Genomic DNA, 21,608 nt, shown 5'->3' with positions numbered 1-21,608 from the left:
TCCTTGTTCCCAGGTTTGGCTTGTTCCTTCCATTCAGTCCTTCATCAGTCACCTGCTAGCTGTTCCTCCTTCGTGGAACTTCTACTGTGTGCTGGGCTAGCGGCTTTTACAGAGGGTGGAGACTGTGAAGGTGTTTCTGTGACATGAGGGTCAGGGAACATCACTGGCATGTAGAGGTGGAGGCCAGGATGCTGGATGGTCTTCAGGGAATAGACAATCCCACTCAACCCAGGCTGTCCTGCTCACTGTTCGCAGTCCTGATGGAGCTTCAGAGACTGAATATATAAATCTCCTTGAGGTGGGAGTCCTGCCCAGAGGTCTATTTTTTATAATACATCATCGCTACTCCGTTCCACATTGAGCACAGGGACTCACGTTGGTGCCGCACTTGTTCATAACACCCACTCATTTGCAGGAATGTCATCCTTCCACATTTCCCCCAATGGGCATGTGATCTCTACCTCAATTCAGGTTCTTGTCCCTTTTCCCTATACAAATGTCTCTTCTGTTAGCAAGTCCTAGTAGTAAACATGAGTTTTCACTCTATGGAGCATTCTTACCTCTGTTCTTGAATATTCCTGTCCTTCTTGTCTGGAATGGGTTCTGACTTTGTTTTGTCTTTTTTCCAAAGCTTGACAGTTTACAAGAATCTGACCACATCACTATGTCTTCTTGGGTACTGAGGGCAATGGTTTTACATGTTGAAATTCGTATTATCTTATCAGTTACTTTTCTTTTGTGTTATATTTTAGAGTATACGTTGACTTTTGTTTTTTGAAATCATATGTGAGAATAGGGTTCTGTGTGTTTGGGGGGTAGGGTTATGTTATCTGTTGATTTCAGGAAAGGGGAAAGGGGTGTTATGAAATACCTGTTAATGTAAAGGGACAGTGATCTGATCAAGCTGAGATCCACCATGCTGGAGGCTGGGTTTAGGGAGGAAAAATAGGACAAGACCCTTGAGCTTATGTACCAATGTCAACAGCTGATTATTACCTTTGGTTCTGCTTTTAACTGACGCCATAGAATATTTGCATTCTGGGTATCTATCAGATAGTATAATCTTAAACTCTTTGGCCCCGTGTTTGTTAAAAAGTAGTCCTGGAGAGGAATATTTCTGTGTGGCCCGTCCACATTGCACACGCTCCTGGGTTAACTCTGCGCAGCTGAGCTTCCTACCCAAACTGCAGCGGCTTGGAAGCCCCGTGGAACTGCCCTCGGTACGCTCCCCTGAGGATGTGCCGGCCATGCTGAGGGAGTTGTGGCCGCCCTGCTGCCTGAGGAGGTGGCAGGTAACTTGGCGCTTCCTCTGTGAAGCCCTGTAAGGGAAGCCTCTCTCTGGTCTTGTGCTGGGAATGTGGCTTCTCCTGAGTGGCTGGCTTTCCGTTACTTCTGTAAGAGTAGCTGATCAGGTTTCTTACTTCTAGTTGGCTGATAAAAAACCTGCAGCTAAGTTTCTGGCCTGTCAGTTGCAAATATGTCGGCTCCTCCTGGCTGCGTTTTTGTATTACCCTTATTTCTTATGTAAGCCTTCACCCTTGCTTTTCTTTATTTTAAAATCAACTTCTGGGTTTTCCTTTATTGTCTTATATATTTTTCTCCCTTGTAATCCACCTTCAAACTAACTTAGAACAAAATGAGGTTGAAATAAGTACTTAAATTCCAAGTTCATGCCCTTAAGGGGCTGACACTTTTCGATGGGGGCAGAAAAACAAACTGTCCCAGCACATTATGATAAGCGCTACAGGAGTATATGCAAAGAGCTCTAGGAAACTCTGGAGTGTGATGGTGGACGCGACCCTGGAGCTGTGATCTAATGGAGGGAAGTGAATTCTAGACAGTGGAAATACACGCGGCACCGAATCCGGACCCAGATGATGCATTGGAGGAAAGGCAGGTTACCTGGACTATGGGTGTGTGTGTGTTGATGCCAGGAACATCGACTGAGAGCGAGGCGGATCTGAGTGGCGGATCTGAGGGCTTGTACGTGAGACAAGGGACTGGAGCTCCACCCTGACCCACGGGGAGCTGTTTTAAGCAAATTAGATTAGATCATTATTTTAGGAAGTTTATTCTGTGAGAGTGTGGAGAATGGATTGGAGGGGCCAGGGGGCTGCTGAAAGTCACGTAGCAGAGGGTCTGCTCTGTAGCAGTGTGATGAGACTGGAGGGGTTGCGGATGAGTATGTCTTGAAGGTGTAGGACGTCAGGTGGGTGTCACGGGGAGGGCCGAGGGCAAGTCCTCTGTTCCTGGTGTGTTCCTGGGTGGGATAGGCCCTCTAGGATGCAGATTTGGGACAAAAAAAGGTACTCAGTTTTAGACAGGTTGAGTCTGCTGGACCTAAAGGGCAGCCAAGTTAACACACCTGCAAGCTGGACTGAAGATGCTCAACCAATAAGCAAAAACACTTGGACAGAAACTTAAGTCCTCTAACTCCAGAGAGTTAAGGTGTGTATTTTGTAGGCCTGCTAGGCAATGCCTTTGTCTTCCTTGGAGGACATGTTTGAAACTGTGCTCACACTCCAGCAGATGGCAGTATTCAACTACAGTGGAAATACTCAGTGAGTGTCCATTCATGAGGCCGGACGAGACTCAACTGGAAGAACAAAACATCTGAGCTTTTTTTTTTTTAAACTCCAAAAGTAAACTTTCCCTGTGAGATATACTGGAAGGTTCTCAATAGATCATGTTCTTCTGTTCCTCCTGGGGCGGTGGGAGCGGGGGAAGCTCTTTGCTTGTGTCTGCAGCTGTCTTTGATGGAAAGACTCTCTCATAACTTTAGCCTCAAAATTAACTTTGCTTTTTCTGTTAGTGTGATAAATGGTTTCATTATTGTCTCCATAATCTCATGATTATAATTGTACTCCCAGAATGATGGGAACTTATTCCAAAGGAATTAAATGGCCAAAAAGTCCTCTCATTGTTAATATGTTCCAATTAATAAGCTAATTGTTAGTTTTTATTAATAAGCTAATCATTAGTTTTTATTAATAAGCCAATCATTAGTATTAATTCACCAATTGGCAGTTTTGTCCCTTGCTGCCTTTGTCCTTATTTGATCTCTTACCCTAAGATTTCCTACAGAGCATTAGACAGAACGCCAATCTTGGAAGATGCTCTGAAAAATAAGGATTCTTTGGCCAAAGAAGATTTTTTTGGCCAGAAAATGCTGTATATGAAACGTCCATGTCAGAGATTCAGAATACATGTAATGTTCCGTAGGTTCTAGGAAGTCTTGCAGTCAAGAAACCTGTTGGCTGGTGCAGTGTCACTGGTGAATATGAATGTTAGAGATTATTTCTAGTTCCGTTATAGTTTGGCTGTAAGAAACATGTTTATTAAGTTTGGTAAGTCTGGTTAAGAGGGGTAATCCTTCCTTCTGGGTGGGCCTTGAAGGTAAGATTAATCAGCCTTTAAAACAGAATAGCTTGGAGTTGCTGATAACATTATCTGTGGAAGGTTGCTATAGCAATGCTGGTTTGATTGCACCGTGCAATTGGTGGCACAGCGGTGGATGTAAAAGGATCCTCATAATTTAGCAGAAACTCGCCTGGAGCAATTTAATTAAACTCAGTGGAATGAGTGCCCAGTTCTTTAAAAGCCCTGAGATACAGTTCCATGTAGTCCTAGATTAGTTAAAGGCACGATTATCCTGAATCCGCACATGGCCCCAGATATTTTTGATGATTTTAGGATAAAGGTTTTAAAAATTTGTATGTTATTTAAAAAATGATGTAGAAATTTTATGAAGATTTTTCTATTTTAGTATAATTTGTAGTATTTGAAAATAAAACAAAATTGCATTAGCCTATAAGGAAAAATGTACACTGGCAGTGTACACAGATGAGCTTTTTGAGGGGGCAAGAAGCTGGGATCTGAGCACAGTACCGGATGTGTTACTGCGCCCAGATTACCAGACCACGGAGCCTCCTTCGTTAGCGATCTTGAATAAAACGTGTCCTATTCTTGATAGATCTCTCAGTACAGAATTCTTTAGAAATGCAGAATCATTATCATTTGAGAGCTTATGGTCTGAAATGCCTTTAAAGGAATATCCCATAAAGGGCAAAATAAAAATGTGAGTGACTCTCTAGACGTCTGTGCAGACGTGTCTGTGGAAATTGTGGTTCTGGTTGCCCTCGCCTGCTTTTTTAGCATCTCGGTGGTATCTTCCCCACGTACCCAGTTGTTCAGGTTAGGGTATGCGTGTTTTGAAACAAAACCCTTACTGTGCTCCTATAATGTGGTAAATTCCATGGTAGGTGCTTCGCATCAGTTTTCTGCTTCTAGGCAGTGGGATGGAAAGCTTTACCTTCACTTAGTGTTTTGGGCTTTGCCGCTTAAACAGCAGGGTTTCGAAGGGTGAGCTGGTCCATCTTGACGTTCATATCACTGGCCATGCTGTTCGCGAACATGTTACTCTGCTGCCACCTGGAGGCCTCGTGTGGGGTGTGCATTTAAAGGTAGGCGGAACCTCCCGGGAACAGAAGCTTCCAGGCTGGGTGTCAGCTACCGCCGTGTCCTTCCTTAGTCCCTATCAAGGTCAGTTGACTTGACCATACGAAACTGAGGCTATTGCTTTTTCTCTTTTCATTTTAGAAGCTAGTATGCATTATGAGTTCAAGAGCAGTATACTATAGTGGAGTGCACATATCTTATTAATTAGCTTATTGGATACAAAGCAAATTCAAAGCAATTGTTATGCAGAGTTTTAAAACATATCCTGACTTTGGGATTGCTGACTTCTCTGCTCCATCCTCCCCTTATTATGATTCATGGTGGGAAGCCACGTAAATGAAAACCTTATACTTTTTCTAAGCAGAAACGTGAATGAGAACCCCTAGCAGTAAGAAGAGCTTGAATAAATCCACGTGGAGGTTTGAGGCCTGAGGTGACATAAATTAATCAGAGCTGCAAAGTGGAGCAGGGAGCATCCAGTTAATGCCCTGGGCAGGGAGGCTGAGGGTCCAGAAGCCTGGGACCCAAGATGTGGCATTTTAATACGCATTCAGGGTAAAGATTTTTAGCCATCAGCCCTTGCTAGGGGTGCCCAACACTTTGATTTCCCCCCAGGCCCAAACCTGCTTTTGGTAGTTATTTTGACAACAGTGGCTCTTGTTTACGGGCAGCTGAGCGGTTTGGGAAGAGAACCAATCAGTCAAGACACAGAGAAAAACAGCTCTTAACTGTGCCTTCCTGTTCACCCCAGAACATCCCGACCACTGATGTTTCCAGGAAAGCCTTTAATCAGAACGAAGGCACGGCCAGCCTGGGCTTGTTTAGCTCAGCCTGACACTGTCCGAGTCGGAGCCCAGGGGCTGCGCTGGTGTCCGCGACTTCCAGCGAGGTGCGAGGAAGGGCCAGACCTCACCTAGAGTGAGTTATTGCTGTTGTGAAACGTATATGAAATCTGCAGTATTTGAGGAAATAGACGTGTGAGTTTCCTTCCTCAGGTGGGCGTGAGTCATGTCCTTAGAATCTGTGTGATTTTGAAGAGCTTTCGGACAGGGAACAGCCTTTCTTCTGAATATAGGGCATTTATTTATTTAATGATCGTTTTTTTCCTCAGGATTTCCTGTGAGAGCCCCTGGTCTTGTTTACATCTCGGTCTGCACAAATAATAGCAGAGTGTGGGCAGTCTGGTCATCAGATGCTCTGCAGAGAGCTGGTTTTTAAGAAATCTAATCTAAAAACGTAGCCCAGCACAGCCGGCTGCTGGGCAGCTCATTTCTATCTGTCATCCAGTTCCTTCTTCTTTTTAACGAAAGCTCCTACCAGCAGATCCTGATGAGACTTATTCCTTTTGCAGAGATTAAGGATTTGGTGTCTGGCAGATCATTTCCTGAGGAGGAGGATGTAAAGGTAAGGATTCCCCGCCGGTCTGTCTTCTTTGCCCTTCTCTGCAGAGTTGAGGTGGAAGTGATGCTCTAGTGGTAATAAAAATAGAACCCTCCCCCCCCCCCCCCCCAAAATACCAAACCCCCAGGGATGTGCCCCAAGCCACATTCAGAATAATTTACAATTGTTTCCTTTATTGAGTTTTCAATCTTTGCTCTTTGTGGCCAACCCTAGCTGTCTTCCTGGGTTGTAGTTGTACGTTCAAGGTGATTGAGTACATTTTCCAAGACAAATTTGTACTTGAAGATGCTCTCTACAGATGTTGGCCAACCACGCGACTGTGAGAATAAACCTGGGAAGTATTCTCTGAGAATAAAATTATGGCAGATAGCTTCCAGGCATGTTCCAGCCTGAGATGGAGCCTTTTTTTATTTTTAGCTTCAATATTAATTAAGTACAAGACTAGTTTTCTGTTTAAACGTGGGGGTACATGTGACATGTCTTTACTGATGTTTTCTAAGGTGGTTTTTCCAGTTTATGAAATTAAAGAAACAAACATTAGTGGATCATGTAAATAATGTTTTAGACACCCATCTGACCTTTTCTTTTCCAGTGTGCGAAAAGCCTGGCAGTTCAACTGAATGAGTATGAAGACCGGGACAGTCTAGATTTGGGTATGTTCTGAGATGTTGCTTTCCCCTGCACTCACAAGGGTATCACAGACCCAGGTATACAGAGGACAAAAAAAAAATACGGTTTAAAATAAAATCTTCCTTCCTGGGAGCCTCATCTCTCTCTTGAAACCCAGCCAATTCAATGTTCCTTGCAGCATCAGTCAGCTCAACATCTGACTCTTGCTTGCTGCTTTCTGCCCCCTTCTCTGTCTCAGAAGGTTCTTTTAGAATCGATTATCATTTTCTTTGCAGATAGTCAGGTGACTTTTTTTTTTTTGAGGAAGATTAGCCCTGAGCTAACTACTGCCAATCTTCCTCTTTTTGCTGAGGAAGACTGGCCCTGAGCTAACATCCATGCCCATCTTCCTCTACTTTATATGTGGGACGCCTACCACAGCATGGCTTTTGCCAAGCGGTACTATGTCCGCACCGGGGACCTGAACCCGAGAACCCCAGGCCGCCGAGAAGCGGAATGTGTGCACTTAACTGCTGTGCCACCGGACTGGCCCCATCAGGTGACTTTTTAAAATCCAGCTTCAGGGGTTGAGTCTCCATTTAGGATCTAAAAAACAAAACAAATCAAAACAAAGAAGGCGATCAAAGCTTTTCCTGAGCAGTTTCACTCTGAGCCAGATGCTGGCTTGGCGTTTGTCATGTTACCTGGTTCCTATGAAGTAGGCAGGCATGACCAGCTTCCATTTCAGGTGAGGCCACTGGTGGAGTCACTGGTGGAATTCAGACTGATCCCTTCATTCCGCCGGGCCCCACATCCCCAGGCTTGCCACTATCCTGTTTTGATACCCAGTGGGACCCCTCGGAGCTGAGCCTGTGTCATCTTAGCCCCTGGACTCAGGAAAAGACCAGATGCTTGTCCTGGGGTGTGAGTGTGATGTGAGTGTCCTTTCAGAGGAGCCAGAAGCTCCGTTGGCCAGTGAAGGTGTTTCCTCCCATGGACCTGGGAATTCTCATCTGCTCAAAAGCATTCTAATTCACAATTCCCTGAGGGCACCTCCCCAAATCTCCTCCCTGGGCGTTTTCTAGTTCTTTGGGGTTAATCGGGGATCCAGACTTACGTTCTAAGTTAGAGCCTCATGAAGCTTTTGGGGATTTGAGGACATACGCAGGCTAGGCTATCAGCAGATGCCTTGTCTGGGCACCTGGGTGGTCTGTGAAGACCTCGGGGCTGCTAAGTGGGAAGCAGATAAGCACAAAACTTCCCAGTTGGTTTCTTGCAGCTCTGCGAAGCTGAGGCAGCTCACACACCTGGAAGGCACCTGGGCAGAGCAGCATGAAGAGTTGCAGGGGGTGAGGTGGTGGCGGCGCTGGCGGCAGCCCAGTGCTCAGGCTGACATGAGGTCAGGGAAGAGCAAGGCAATGCCCAGGGTGAGTTTGATGATGCAGGCAGTGGGCCTGCAGAGCCTGGCGGGGCAGAGGGCCCGCTGGAGGCCAGGGGAGCATTGCCGGCGCGTTTGGCAGGCACGCCACACAGCAATCACAACAGTTGGGAACTCATGAATAAAGCAGAGCATGGAGGAAGCACCCTCAGCGTTGGTCAGTTGGGCTGCTGGTAGCTTGGCCACAAGTCAGAGGTGGCCTCAGCATCTCCCTGCCTGAGGTTCTGCTGAAATTGGAACAGAAACAGCCTGTACCAAGCAATAGGCATGCCTTTAATATCTCTGCCGTACAAGGTCAGAGTAATAATTCACTTCCAGGAGGGGGGAAGAGGAAAGTGAAAGGAAAGTAAACATCTCCGCATGGAGGACTGCTGTGAGCCTCTGGAGCGGGAGCGGTGCTGTGGCTCCTGCACACAGGATGTCTCGTCTACAGTTGCATCACGCTTCCAGGAATGTCAGCTTTGAAGAATGTTTACCAAGACAGATTGCTGGTGGGGGAGGAGTGTTGGCTCTTAAAAGTATGAAATAACAGGATTATTTTAATTCTGGGCTTTAAAAACTCACTCCATTCTCAAACTGGTGTCCCTGCCATGTGAGAAGACACATGTTAGGGAAACTGTAGCGGCTTGACCTACCCGGAGGGTCTCGTCGGTAACATCGTCGTGTCTGAGGAGGATTGCAGTGAAGAACTGGAGAGTGACGTGTGTCTGACTCTACTCCGGTGTTTTATGAAAAGGCTCATGAATGATTGTTCCCTGTGCTAGCATTTGCTTTTTTGTTCATTTAAACTTTTTGGATTAAAAAAAGTCACCTGACTTTATGCAAAGAAAATGATAATTGATTTTAAAAGAACCTTCTGAGACGGAGAAGGGGGCAGCAAGCAGGGAGCAACAGTCAGATGGTGAGCTGGAGGCTGGGACTGAAAACGGCTTTCCCCAAGGCTGCCTTGCAGCGGTTGTGTTATTTTCTATGTGCTTGTATTCTGCTCAGGCTCTAAGGAAATGCTGATAAATGCGGGGTCGAGGTCTGTGTCTTTGCTGACTTGTATCATTTAACATGGTTGATATGAGTCTAGTGACCTCATAGACCTTTCCGTGATGGTGGACACGTTCCATATCTGCACTATTCGGTAGGGTAGACAGTAGCCACGTATGTCTATTGAGCCTGTGATGCGTCGCCGAGAAACTGACTTTTAAATTTTATTTAGTTTATTGCACTGGATGTTCTCTTTGTGTTGTTGACCCGTCAGAGCATCAAGAATCATACTGGCCGTTAGTTTATATCCTGAAAATGACTGTTGGTTGGAGGAATGACGTCTCGGGTGGGTGACAGCTGGTAAGCTCGTCTAAGCCAGTGCCCCAGGACCATCGCAGCAGGTAGTGACAGTAAGGTTACATTTGTGATGAGTCCAGGAGCCGTGGCCCCATTCTGTGGATGCCGACGGGCCTGGCATTTTGCTCCAAGGGGAGAATATCAGTTGGAGGGCTGGGATCCAGTTCTGTTGCTGCTACGGTGGAGAGCAGGACTCCTCAGCGTCCGGTTCCTTCTCAGTGCAGGCGGGCAGAATAGGGGAGAGGGCAAAGCACTTGGAGGAAGTGGAAGAAGTGAAGGCAGATGAAAAGGGTCACTACGGAAATTAAGAAGGAAGAAAGGGTCCATTTGGCTCAAGTATATGGGACTAAATATGATTAAGAAGTAGAAGGTCAATAGTGGGCAGCAGCAAATGCTGTGCCGAGAAGGGACGTGAACATCCAGCGGGAGCAAGGGGACAGCCTGTGGGAGGTCCTGGGGTGGGTGAGCTTCGGCTGCCCTGTTGGAATCTACTGCGAACGAAGATGCAGAAACCATCACTGAATCAGCAGAGCTGGAAATGGCTTGATGAGATGCTGCCTCGCAAACTCTACTTTTGAAAGGTCGACTCTGAAACAATGAAGATGTGCGGCTGGTTAGAGAGTAAGGTTTTCTGTGAAAAGTGAAGCTCCTGCTTGAGGATTGAGAAACAAGAGTGCCAGTGTCTGAGGTGAATTACGGGAGCTCCTGGGAGGTGACACTCCTGCTTTCTCAGCAGGTGATATTCAAGAGTGTGAATGAGGTTGTGTGTGACAGACCGGATTTAGTGACGCTGACACCAAAGCCGATTTTCCTGCAATAATTTATTTTAGCTGTGGTCTGCACTGGAGTAAAGATGACTTCGAACTTACTTGGCTAAGGCTGTTTATTGTATGAGTATTTGGATGGAAAAAAATGAAAGACTGGTGAAACTGATATGTTCAAACAAGAGCCATGTGAGCGTGTTTTAACTTTCCCCTTGGGGGAAGGTGGCAGGGAGGTAGAGAGACCCTAGGGGAGGTGGGGATGGAATTGGCTGGCGTCATCCTCCTTGCTTGGGAAGTCCTGGGACCTTGAAGCTCTGGGCATGAAGCAGCACTGTGTCTGCTTTTCCAGGTTTGGCTTGCAGAAACTGGGCTTAGCGCGAGTGCCACAGAAGACTTTAAACAGAATATGGTGATAATTGAGCCATTTGGAAAAAATAGTCTTTTTAAATAAAAAAAATAAATGCTCATAGTAGAAAAATTAAAAATTTTAGAAAGAGTAGAAAAAGAGAAAAACATCCCTGTAATCATCCTACCCCAAAGCAGCTACTATTAAATTTTGGTATATTTTCTACCAGGATTTTTCCTATGCATCTATTTTTTATATAGTTGTGATCATGTAAACAACAGAATTTGGGTCCTGCTTTATTGATTTAACATATGCCAAAAGTAAGCTCTGTTTTAGAAGATAGCTTAAAATGGTACTGTAAATTTTTCTATCGAAAAAGATGGATTACTTTTGTAAGAAGAAAAGGAAAAGGTCATAGATTCTCCCCACAGATATTTATCAGCTAGGGCAAAACCCTCCTTTCTGTAATATGTATTTGGTTTTGTAGAGCAGCCTGGATGTCAGTATATCCTCAGGCTCGAATCACAGTTATTCTTTAATACTTTGGGTCACTTCATTGCTACTATTGTTTGTTACTTATGTGTAATATAAGAAAAAGAGAACCTGTTAGTGGGTGCTGGGACAGGGAGGGTGGGCACCACGGAGACAGATGAACCAAAGCTGGATGTGGAGGAAGCCTGACTTGATACCTAAAAAAAAACCCATCCAGACCAATCGGGAAAAGAAGGAAGCAGAAACAGACAGAAACAAACAGTAGGAAGTGAGGCGCTCAGATTGCTCACCCTAGACGATGCAGACCTTTCCTGACTGTGGACGGGACCAGAGGGAGCAGCAGAGGGCCCACACAGGAAGGCTGAGGACAACAGCAGCAAAGGGAAGCCAGAAGAAGTGCTCAGGAGTCCCATCGGGACAGCCCCTCCAGAACAGAATGTTAGGTGTGGGGTGAAGTCTTTTTTCAAGATCTCCGTTGGTGGGGATATCTCGGAGAGGTCTGGGCCATGGATTTCGGTGGTGAGCTGGGTGGAGACAGTGTGGTCAATAGTGCTAGTCTGACAAGCCACCACCACGTAGCACTAACTGGTTAGTCTTCCTTTTCTTATGTTGACTAAAAGTCTGGAAATGGAATGAATGCTACTAAGCTATAAGAGCTTATAAAATAGCAATTTTAAGTTGCTTGTGAAAACAGTTTTCAGATGGCTCTAAACAGGATCTGAAGTGTGCAGTCTTAAGATCTAGGACCCATGTCAGTGGATGCTGGCCCTCTATTGGCTGTTATTTAATAACATGTGTATCTATGTTGAGATCTCAAGAATATTGCATGAAACATGAAAGAAAAAGGAGAGGGAATCTTTGTGGAGTTCCTATGCTTCTGAAAAATAAATCGTCAGCCTAATTTTGGGCAGAGCTCTCTGTGCCCCAGGCTACAGAAGCTTCTGTGAATTCCCTTTTTTCTCTTTTCTTTTTTTGGGGGGTCATCTCTCTACCACAAACCAAAGCTTCCCAGCGATTTGGCTTTGAAATAAAGGGGCTTGGGATGGAGAAACATCCCAAGAAGACCGTTGGGAATGCAAAGCTATTTGTAAAAATTCTGACTCAAATTTTACTCTTTTTGTTGACTTCAATGAAATTTTCTTATTGCAGTTGTTGAGGTTTTAGAAATTGTTTTTGGTGGAAGAAGTTGCTGACTTATTGGAATCCTGCAGAATGTTATAAGCTCCACTTTGTTCCCTTGTCACGAGTGTTCAGCCTTTTATATTTGCGGCTTCATTGTTTGGATGAAATTCTCCTTGTGGAATGTGAATAAGGCATTTTTCTTTAAATTAGACAATTGGAATATTTATTGGCAGACTTTTATCCCATAAATTGAAAGAGAGAATTTTGGGATTTTTCGGTTATTATATACTTTGCACTAGGAAACATGAAGAAACTAAAGCCTTACTGGAGGCGTATAGTCTATGGTATTCTCTTCTTCTGATTAAAAAAAGAAAACCTATGTTAAATTGTAAGTCTCAGGTCTAGGACCCTGTCTGATATGAGGGTGGGTCTAGTGTTCTGCCTGATGTTTGCTCGGAAATGTACAAAGAACAAAATCAAAGTGAGTTAAGGTTAGGAGCGGCCAACCTAAGCTCTCGGTTACCCTGTGATTGTCAGTCACCTTTAATCATGCTGAGGCCCTGTCCCACCCCCAGAGAAGTCTGACTGAACTGGTCTGAGTGTAGCCTGGGCCTTGGCAGTTCTAAAGCCCCCAGGTGATTGTCAGGTGCCGCAGAGATTGAGAGAAACAACGCGGTCCCTTAGGGGGCTCTGCTCTGCTGAAATCATGCCTAACTTGCTGGGTTTCCCATAGTTTTGGAGTTGGGGGAAGGTGGTTCTGTTTTATCTCCACTGATTGCAAGAGAAGTTAATAGAAGCCAATTGGCATCAGGTTTGCAGACTTTCATTGATTAACACCGTCAGTATTATTGTAGATCTGTGGGAAATTGAAAACTTTGCAAAAATTTGTTGAAAGAATTTCCCAGCTACTTGAACCTAAATGAGATGATTAACTTTTAAAGATTAATGATTTTTAACGTTAAGAAGAAATCAAGTGATTGTAATTTGCTGTTACAGAGTCGGTAATTGGACTTTGAGGTGCACAGATTGGCGTGAAGGGAGGCGGGCTTACTCCAATGTCATAAGGCATTACGAGGACGTCAGCTGCTTGGCATCACTACGAGCAGTAGTCTAAACCTTCTCCTTTCATCTCAGCTTAATTTCTGAAATGTAATCGAGGGAGGGGGAAAATGGCAGTTCTCTCTCTGAACTCTAAATTTCTTATTCTCTAGCATAGGATCCTCAACTCCAAATAAATCAGCTTAGTGAGTAAGGAAATTCCATAGATGCCATCCCTAAAGATGCTATTTTGATGTTTAAATCAAATGATTAGATTATAAATTTCAAACAAGTATGCAATCTTAAGGAAACTACAACTAATTTATAAAACATGAAACAAATGAAAGATCCGAAATATTTTCTGCAAACAATATTTGTAAAAGTTTTATATGGAAAGCTCCACCCAGGGATTTCTTCTCCTTTTCTTGTGTTGCGATACCTGTGTGTACAGACACTTAGTGCAAGAATTGCCCTCACAGAGGCATCACTGGGTGTGAACTGGATTGCAGGGTGAGTGTGTTTCTGTGGGTCTAGGCTTGCTTTTTACTGAGCACCAGCGATTAATCCCTTGGAGGGACTTTAGGGCAATTAAGATTCTGGCTAGCTTTCATGCCAGACAGTACAAGCTGTAACAATTTATTGGGACAATTTGCTCTAACTTTTAGAGTGGCTAATTTAGAAGACATTTTTATGAAACATAGCCCCTTACTTCAGGTGTGGGCAAGGAAGCCAACAGATTTATTCTTTACAGTATGTGTAGCTAACGTATAGAGAAGCGATGCAACCAGAGGTCGAAGAGGAGATCCAGTAGTAAATAATCTGTTGTTTCTGTGTAATATTTAAAATAAACAAAAATCAGAATAAAGAGTGAAGTTAAAGGTATCCAGAACTTAGGAAGAAAACGCGGAAGAAGCTGGCTGGGTTTCGTCCAGGTTCTTGGGGTCCAGTAAGCTTCCTCCCGGCCTGAAGTAGGCTCACGCACCCCCAGGTGCCACGTGGGAGCTGCTCACTCGGGTGAACTCTTGAGAACCTGTTAACCCCAAAGAGACACGATTTGTTTCTGAAAAATTAAAATTATTTTCAGCCTGTAATCTTTAAATGCCTCACTAGTTCCCTCAGAGTTACATGGCAACTTCGCATGATAAGAACTTAAGCGAAAGGACATGGAGTTTTATACTCGACTTGAATTCTCCATATTTGAATAAGTGATGCAAACGTTCTTTTAACACGGGTTACAAAATCATTTAATGAACATAGTTTCTGTACTTTTTGCCCTCATCCTTTAAAAAGTTTTTAGACTTTAATTTTTAGAACAGTGTTAGATTTACAGAAAAGTTGTAAAGATAGTAGAGACCTCCCGTGTGCCACCCCCACCCCCAGTTTCCCCTATTATTAACATCATTTATTATGGTACATTTGTCAAAAATCAATGAACAATATCAATTGATACAATAATGTATCAACAACGTATTGGTACATTATTATTGACTGAAGTCCATACTTTATTTAGAAGTTCTTAGTTTTTATCTAATTTCCTTTTTCTCTCCCAGGATCCCATCCAGGATACCATGTGACGTTTAGTTGTCGTGTTTCCCTAGGCTCCCCTTGGCTGAGGGAGATTCTCATACTGTCCCTGTTTTTGATAATACTGGTCAGGTATTTGGTAGAATGTCACTGAAGTGGTATTCTTCTGATGTTTTTCCCATCAGTAAACTGGGGTTATGGGTTTTGGGAGGAAGATCACAGAGGAAGAGTGCCATTTTCATGACATCATATCAAAGGTATATACTATTAACATGTCACTGTTCGTGATGACCTTATTACCTGGTGGAGGTAAAATTACTCTTCCCAACCACCGTTCCATTCTGTGCTCTTTGGAAGGGAATCATGACGTGCAGCCCATATTAAGGAGTGGGGATGCATCTATCTTCTTCCTTGTGGGCAGAGTATCTGCATCAATTATTTGGAATTCTTCCACGTGGGAGACTTGTATCCCGCTACGTATCTGTTTGTTCAGTCATTTATGTCGGTATGGATTCATGGATATTTATTTCGCACTTTGAGTAATAATCTAGTACTGCTGTTTTGATCACAGCGTTCTGGTTCTGGCAATGGGAAACTCTTGCAGCTGGCTTCTGTGTTCTTCATATTTCCCATCACTGCCGGGTTTTCTTTTTTTAGGTGGTGAAAGTATGCTTTATGATACTGTAGCGGTGGACACATGCTGCATTTGTCAAAAGCCATAGGACTTAATGGCACACAGAGTAAACTTTAATGTGTGCAAATAAAAAAATTAAGTTGGAGTATCCTATGATGGAATGCAGAAGTGACAAAATAATCTAAGTGTACTAAAAATGTATGAAATACCTTCCTGTAGGGGATGGGGGGGTGCAGACCTCAGTACCTTTGGAAATGAGTAGAGTCTGTAAGAATAAAGGCAAAAGCACTATCCTCTAGGTGATAAAGTTGTTTCCCACAGGGGTTCAGGTTAACAATTCTGATGCCACTATAAATGTGCACTGGAAATGATGAATTAAGTAAATGGATTATGGAGACTAGGTGCCAGGGACCTCACTGTTGGAGTGGGAATTTATAGATGAGGGCAGGAGGCTAGAATGGTCCACGTTCTAATGAATTAGAGTTGTAGACGTCAGTATGCATTCATGATTAGTTAACATGGATACACATGGTTGCATGGAAAAATATTTGTAGATACGTGTATATACAAAGGGTTGGACACACACATATATATTTCCTCACCCTGTTGGATGAGCGAGCCTGGAAGAGACAACACTCCAGTAGCGTATAGAAGATGAGCCACCCTTTATTTAAAACTAGGATTGTTTTTTCAAACTAGGACTGTTACATTTTGTATGAATTTTAGTTCAGAACTGTGGAATTGATAATTTAGAGTTTGTTAAAACTAAATTTAAATTATTTAATCATTTTATACCTTATACTTAACTTATTTACCTGTGAATGACCATATAAAAGTCTCTAGAACAGTAAGTTGAACTTTGAATATTAAAATTGATGAAAATAAGTCTGTGAATAAGTCCGTGGCATGTAAGAAACTTTTTGGGCAGGTTTGGGAAAATTGGAATTGGAACATTATCGGAAAAAATCCAAGTGCAACTGTAGATATTGCTCTTCCTAAGTGCCTTGGCTCTTCCTGCTGCGATAACAAATGTTAGGCTGCCATAAGATGCTCTGCGACCCCTCACCCTTTCTCTGCGCAGACTCATGGCTCGTGTCCTTGCTTCTCCCACCTCCAGGGTCCCTCACATCCACTATCTACAGCTGCCTTGCCAAGATACAAAATTCCTCGTAATTTATTGTTCAGAAGAACTTAGCCAATTTGTTCTAATTCTTTCCTTTCAGGTTATGCCCAGGAACTTCAATGCTCAAAACAAACAAGCTCCACCAAGGATCTTTATTTTCTTAAGAGAATCATCTAAGTAGAACCTATATGTGTAGCAATACTAAACAACGGTGGAAGCTTTGATGATCTAATTCTTTAATATGTTGCCTCAGTCAAAAAATCTATTACTTTCCTGTCCTGAAGTGTTTTGGGTATTTTCTTTTATACTACGTGTGGCTATATCATAATACAGGTAATGTCATCTTGTTGGATTTCTAGTTTGTATACATTTTTTCCCTTAGTCAATAGAGTGATTTAAGGAAACATATCAGGGCCTCTGAAGGGGCATGAAGGTTTTTGTTCAAATAAATCCAGGTAATAAAGGCAGATAAGAAATAAAAGAAAAATCCCTATCTTTAAAGTAGGTGGTGTTATGAATGGTGGCATCCTGGAATTCCAATTTATGACAGTGGTTGTACCGTGCTCCCAATTCATGTCTGTTTTATGAGAATTCAATTTTATGGGCTCTGTTTAAAAACAAAACAGAACAGGATGGTGAGGAAGGGAGAGAAATAACAATTTAAACCTCGAGGTGTGTGCGCCCGTGGTTCCACTCTCTGAGTGTGCCGTCCCTGAGTGGGTGTGGCCTGGAGATGTTGATGTGCTGTTCCCCCAAACCTGCTCGTAGTGGGGGCATCTTACCACGTGGATATGAGCTGTGCTATGAGGATCCTCATTTTCAGTATAACGTGGCCTCTCAATGAAAGCCAACCATTGTACCTCGTGCCCAGCCCAGGTAATGATGTTCAACGAAGAGCTGCTGGTATTCAACTAACAGAGATAACACGATGCCTTCTAAGGGAATTTTGAGAAAGAGTTTGACTATCTCTGATTTTCAGCTGGTGCTAGAACCCAAAGCTACATTAAATTGTCACTGTATTGGCTGAAGTTCTCCAGGACAGGCTAGTCTTGGCTTTGGGGGTCTTGCCATCTCTTGTTTGTGATTCTTATGACTTTTTCCAAGCGTGATGTCTAGTAGTGTTAAAACCTGTGGTCTAACAATGGAGCAGAGAAGCAAAATAAATCCCCCCTCCCCCCTGTCTTGGTGTGATTTTCTTGAAACTGCTTTGCACGGTGCCATGTCTCAGTTTTGAAAATCAAGCTATTACTCATGAGGTAAAGATAAGAATAATTCAAAAAGAGAAATATTACAAAAGAGAAAGTTTATTTATATTTAATATTTAAGTTAAAACTTATTGAAAACTTACTTATGTTAAGTTCTTCACTGTTATAATCTCATTTGATCCTCACAACTCTTTGAAGTATAGACGTTATGATCTCATTTTATATGAAACAACTGAGGATCAGAAGATATGAGGGACTTGGTTAGGGCCTCTAAGTTAAGTGACAGAGGTACTATTTGGGCCCAGATATACATGGCTCTAAAAACCCATGATTTTTCCTTTTAGCTTGTGGCTCCTTACAAATATGAGTATGACCCCGTCCTTGCCCTCAAGGAATTTTGGGTCCCATTGGAGGATAAGAAAACTGTGCAAATGCTATGATTCAAGCCAAAATATAAATACCCTTCTAAAGAGGCTTAATTTTATCGAGGTTGAAGGGTAGGTGACGTGTTGTCTAGATGAGGAGAATCAAGGAAAATTTCCCTTCTCTCTGGGTCTTCCAGAAAGCTGGACCTTGAGGGCAGCAGCGTCTACCCTGGATCACTGTAACCCCATGGAGGTTATTTTCTAAGCCAAGGATTTTCTGTTTAAAGGAGGCACAGTGAGGGTGATGAAGTCATTCACACTGTGTAGCCTCATGGTTGTGTGATATCTGGTGAGAAAGTGGCCTTGGGGATATATCACTGAATTCTTCCAGTGCAATTGCAATCAGCCAGAGAAAGCAAAGAAATTAACCTGTTGAATATGATTGAGATGTAAATAACATCTCAAATTAATTTAACTGCCATCGTATCAGCACAGTGGGGAAAAAAGGACCAATTACTATAGAAAACAAGGAAGATAAGTGACTCATATTCATTCAGGAGAAATTCTTTGAGCAGAAAACGAGCTTGCCTAAAAATAAAAAGGGCTGTGCAAACACAGGATTTTCTACTTCACTGTGTATGTTAACTGTGTATGGCTGGTCAGCAGAAATAATTTCTTTAAAAATTGATAAATAATAAAGCAAATGAGATTAGAAGGTCTTGTTGGGTGTCTCACATGTACTGGTTGGGTCGTTTTAGTAGTTTGATTGTCAGAATAATTTCCATATCAATAATCAGTTGATATGTAATTGGTCAACGAGGACTGTGCTTTGAGCAAAATCAGATTAAGGTGGATCTATCTGGCATCTCAACTAATAGGAATGCATTTTACAAAATTCTTTCGTAGCTCTCTCTCTGCGTTGTCCTGAAGTTCTTCTGATCGATCACTGATGCTGGGGAGGAGCAGCTTGCCCCATAGTTTATTGACCTGGAATTTATCCTAGTTAAGTGGCTCTCAAACTTCACCGTGCGTTAGAAGGAGAAAGATGACAGTATCTCCTGATCCAGCACTTTCCTTTCAGTTTGGTGATGGTCTCTCCTGGTGGAGGTTCCTGGATGTCTCTGAGGCAGCCAAGGGTCCGTGGATCTATGCACATCCCAAGAGTGGCCTGTAGCCTTAGAAAACAATGGGTTTTCTCTACCCATTCTCTACTGCTCTTTTTTTCAAATATAGATACTGTTGTGACGAATAAAGTACAAATATATTTTTAAGCACTTAACAAGAGTTCTTGTAGTTTTTTGTCAAGATATGTTTTCAATCAGAACTTATGAAAAATATTGCAGCTGTCGTGTAGAGATTCTTCACCTGCGGGTTGAGACTAGCAAGTGTAAATCATTCATTCATTCAGCACATGCCTGCAGTGTCCCGGGGCTGTTATAAGTCCTCGAACTGAGAATGAATGGGAACACCCATCCACAGGATTTTATCTACTTTCCTATTAAAGATCCATAGGACTAAAACTCTCTTACTTGATGTAAGGGTTGAGAGTAATATATCCTTCCAGTTGTGCCCAGCTGATTAAGAAAAATATATGATTATTTTTCAAATAAAAGACCACCAAATAGAAAACGTATTAATGTTTATTTTCGCTTCATTGTAATGCCTGCGACTCTCTTCTAGTTGTATTTTGTTCTGGTTGTATATTTATGCAGCAAACCATATAAAACACGACAGTGATTTATGTCATTCTGATATTGATTTGGATGAGAATTTAAGTGGTTTCCCCCCTTTCTCCACTTCTATCTGTGTCCCTCACCCCCGCCCCCCAGGCAGATAGGATTCGCTGTCACGGAGCAGGTTATCATCTGTTTTCTTAACACAGTGTGGTATGATAGAGCCCAGAATTTGGGAAATAATTCAAGTAAAGAGCTGAATGTTAATTAAGACACACATCGTCATGTTCCAAATCGGCAGAGTTGAACAGATATTCCACTCTCTAGTTTATTTGGGCATCAGACGACCTCAGAAAACAGAACAATACTTCTTGCTGTCATTGCTACTAGAAGAAATGCTTAAAAGAGACTCGCCTCTGGCACTTGAGACACGCTTTCTTCCACGGCAGATCTTGGCTGCTGTCCTTGAGCTTATTTGGGACACATGCATCCGTGTGCCTGTGCGGAGTAGGGAAGTGAGCTCGAGCAGCATCATGATTTACGGGGAGGCGGTCATGGGCTTCTGCTGAATGTTAATTGCTGGAGAGCTGTTCAGGAAGACGGCGTAAGGACTGTTGGTTTGTGGTAAATTAGTCACTAGCTCTGCTGAGATGGACTGCAAGTTTAGATCAGAGCTCTCAAGTCGCCCAAATCCTTATGATTGATGCCCAAATTTGGTGAGGACTGAGGAAAAACGCCCCAATTGTGCTAAGCAGTAGTAGATGACCTTGGGTGAATTTAATGAGATGAGTACAATTCTGTATAAAAGTTAAAGCTTCCAAACCACTTTAGGATTAAAAGGATGGGGGAGACTGCATTGTTAAATGAATTATCAGAGCTGTTTTGGCCCCAGAATCTGAAATGCCAATGGGATGAAAGAATAGATTGCTTCGGAAAAATCCCTGCCCTGAGCCTCGTGGCCTGCCTTTGCCTGTGCATCAGGCTTTCTGACTGTCCACACGTGTAAGCCTCAACCTTTCTCTCACACTGCACAGGGTGGCTTTCTGAGAAACGATACTCCAGCTCCAGGACAGAACAAGTGTCTGCATTTGGAGACCTTTCTAGAATCGCAGAGGCTCTCAGTCCCCGCTTACCTTTCTTCTTCGTTTCCATTTCCAGCTGCGAGGAGAGGCGAGTTAATGATTCATTTGCTCCCAGTGACCTTTTGAATAACTGGCCTGTGATGTACCAGTGCGACTCGAGCTGCCTCTCTCTCCTCTTCGTACTTCCCTCGCTTAGCTGTAACGTTTACAGCCGCCTCCTCATCTGCATGCCTGGACGCCCGAAGGAAGAAAAACATTGATTGCCTCTCCCTCTCGGTGTTGGCAGCTCTTTGCCAGCCCCGTTCCTTCCCCTTACATCACACGGGAGACTTGCCTCCTGGCGGGGACACCCGAGTTCTTCCCCAGTCTCTGCCCTTGAATCTGTTCATTTCACCAAAACAAAAAGATGGATTCTGACTCGGATTCACCTTTTAACTACTCGTGGCCTTCCTTTCCCAAAATGAGGATTCGACGGAGGGCGTCCAAACAAGGTAGATCCCGGGAGCTTTTGTTTGCCCCAGAGCCAAGCCAGCGTCTTCGTCTCCTTACCTTTCCTTTTCTCGTTTCTCTGCCAGACTGTTTTCTGATGAAGTTCATGTTTATACACGTCTTCATAAAGCTCTCCCTGTATAAACGCTTTGCAGGTCGACTTCTGGGGCAAACCTCTTTCTTCTTAGGTTCCTTTCACTTTGAGTCTACCTTTGTGCTAGATTGTGCGTGTGCAATTCTCTTAAAAAGTTTAGTACCAGGTAAATGTTTTGGATTCACTTAATCAGAGTTACCTTGACAATGAAGAGTCCTGTTGTTTTAAACGTGTCCAGTCTTTGTGGGGTTTGCAGAGAACTACGCACGCGTTCCGTACCCAGTTTATGCTGCTTTGGTGTTTTAGTTTGTGTGTATTAATTTTTTTTTAAAAAAAAATCTCGTACCTAAGTAAATTGTTCTTTCTATTTTATGCTACTTGACTGATTTTATAGATGCTATAAGGAAGGGCTTTTAAAA

At 43.2% G+C, this 21,608-nt stretch overlaps 1 protein-coding gene and 1 long non-coding RNA gene across 39 annotated transcripts in view; one reads left to right on the top strand and one right to left on the bottom strand.

The window, feature by feature from the left end:
• The window catches only part of ARHGEF28 (Rho guanine nucleotide exchange factor 28), a 273,643-nt gene that overhangs the window by 134,452 nt on the left and 117,583 nt on the right, over positions 1-21,608 (top strand). For 26 of the 38 annotated variants that reach the window (XM_070569821.1, XM_070569819.1, XM_070569810.1 and 23 more), the window contains 2 exons: positions 5,810-5,862; positions 6,452-6,512. The exons of 9 other annotated variants lie outside the window; for them this stretch is intronic. In XM_070569821.1, coding sequence (XP_070425922.1) covers positions 5,810-5,862; positions 6,452-6,512 — 114 coding nt within the window. Of the gene's footprint in view, positions 1-5,809; positions 5,863-6,451; positions 6,513-20,604; positions 21,098-21,608 lie in introns of those variants that run through there. 3 more of the 38 variants (XM_070569838.1, XM_070569834.1, XM_070569841.1) reach the window with 2 other exon arrangements.
• LOC139075177 (uncharacterized) lies at positions 13,611-20,773 on the bottom strand. The gene is made up of 2 exons (XR_011525315.1): positions 20,658-20,773; positions 13,611-14,030 (listed from the first exon to the last, which is right to left on the bottom strand). It is a non-coding gene; the product is annotated as an uncharacterized lncRNA (long non-coding RNA).

Source organism: Equus przewalskii, chromosome 13 (assembly GCF_037783145.1).
Source record: "Equus przewalskii isolate Varuska chromosome 13, EquPr2, whole genome shotgun sequence".
Classification (NCBI taxonomy): Eukaryota; Metazoa; Chordata; class Mammalia; order Perissodactyla; family Equidae; genus Equus; species Equus przewalskii.
This window is presented reverse-complemented; position numbering and strand designations above follow the sequence as displayed.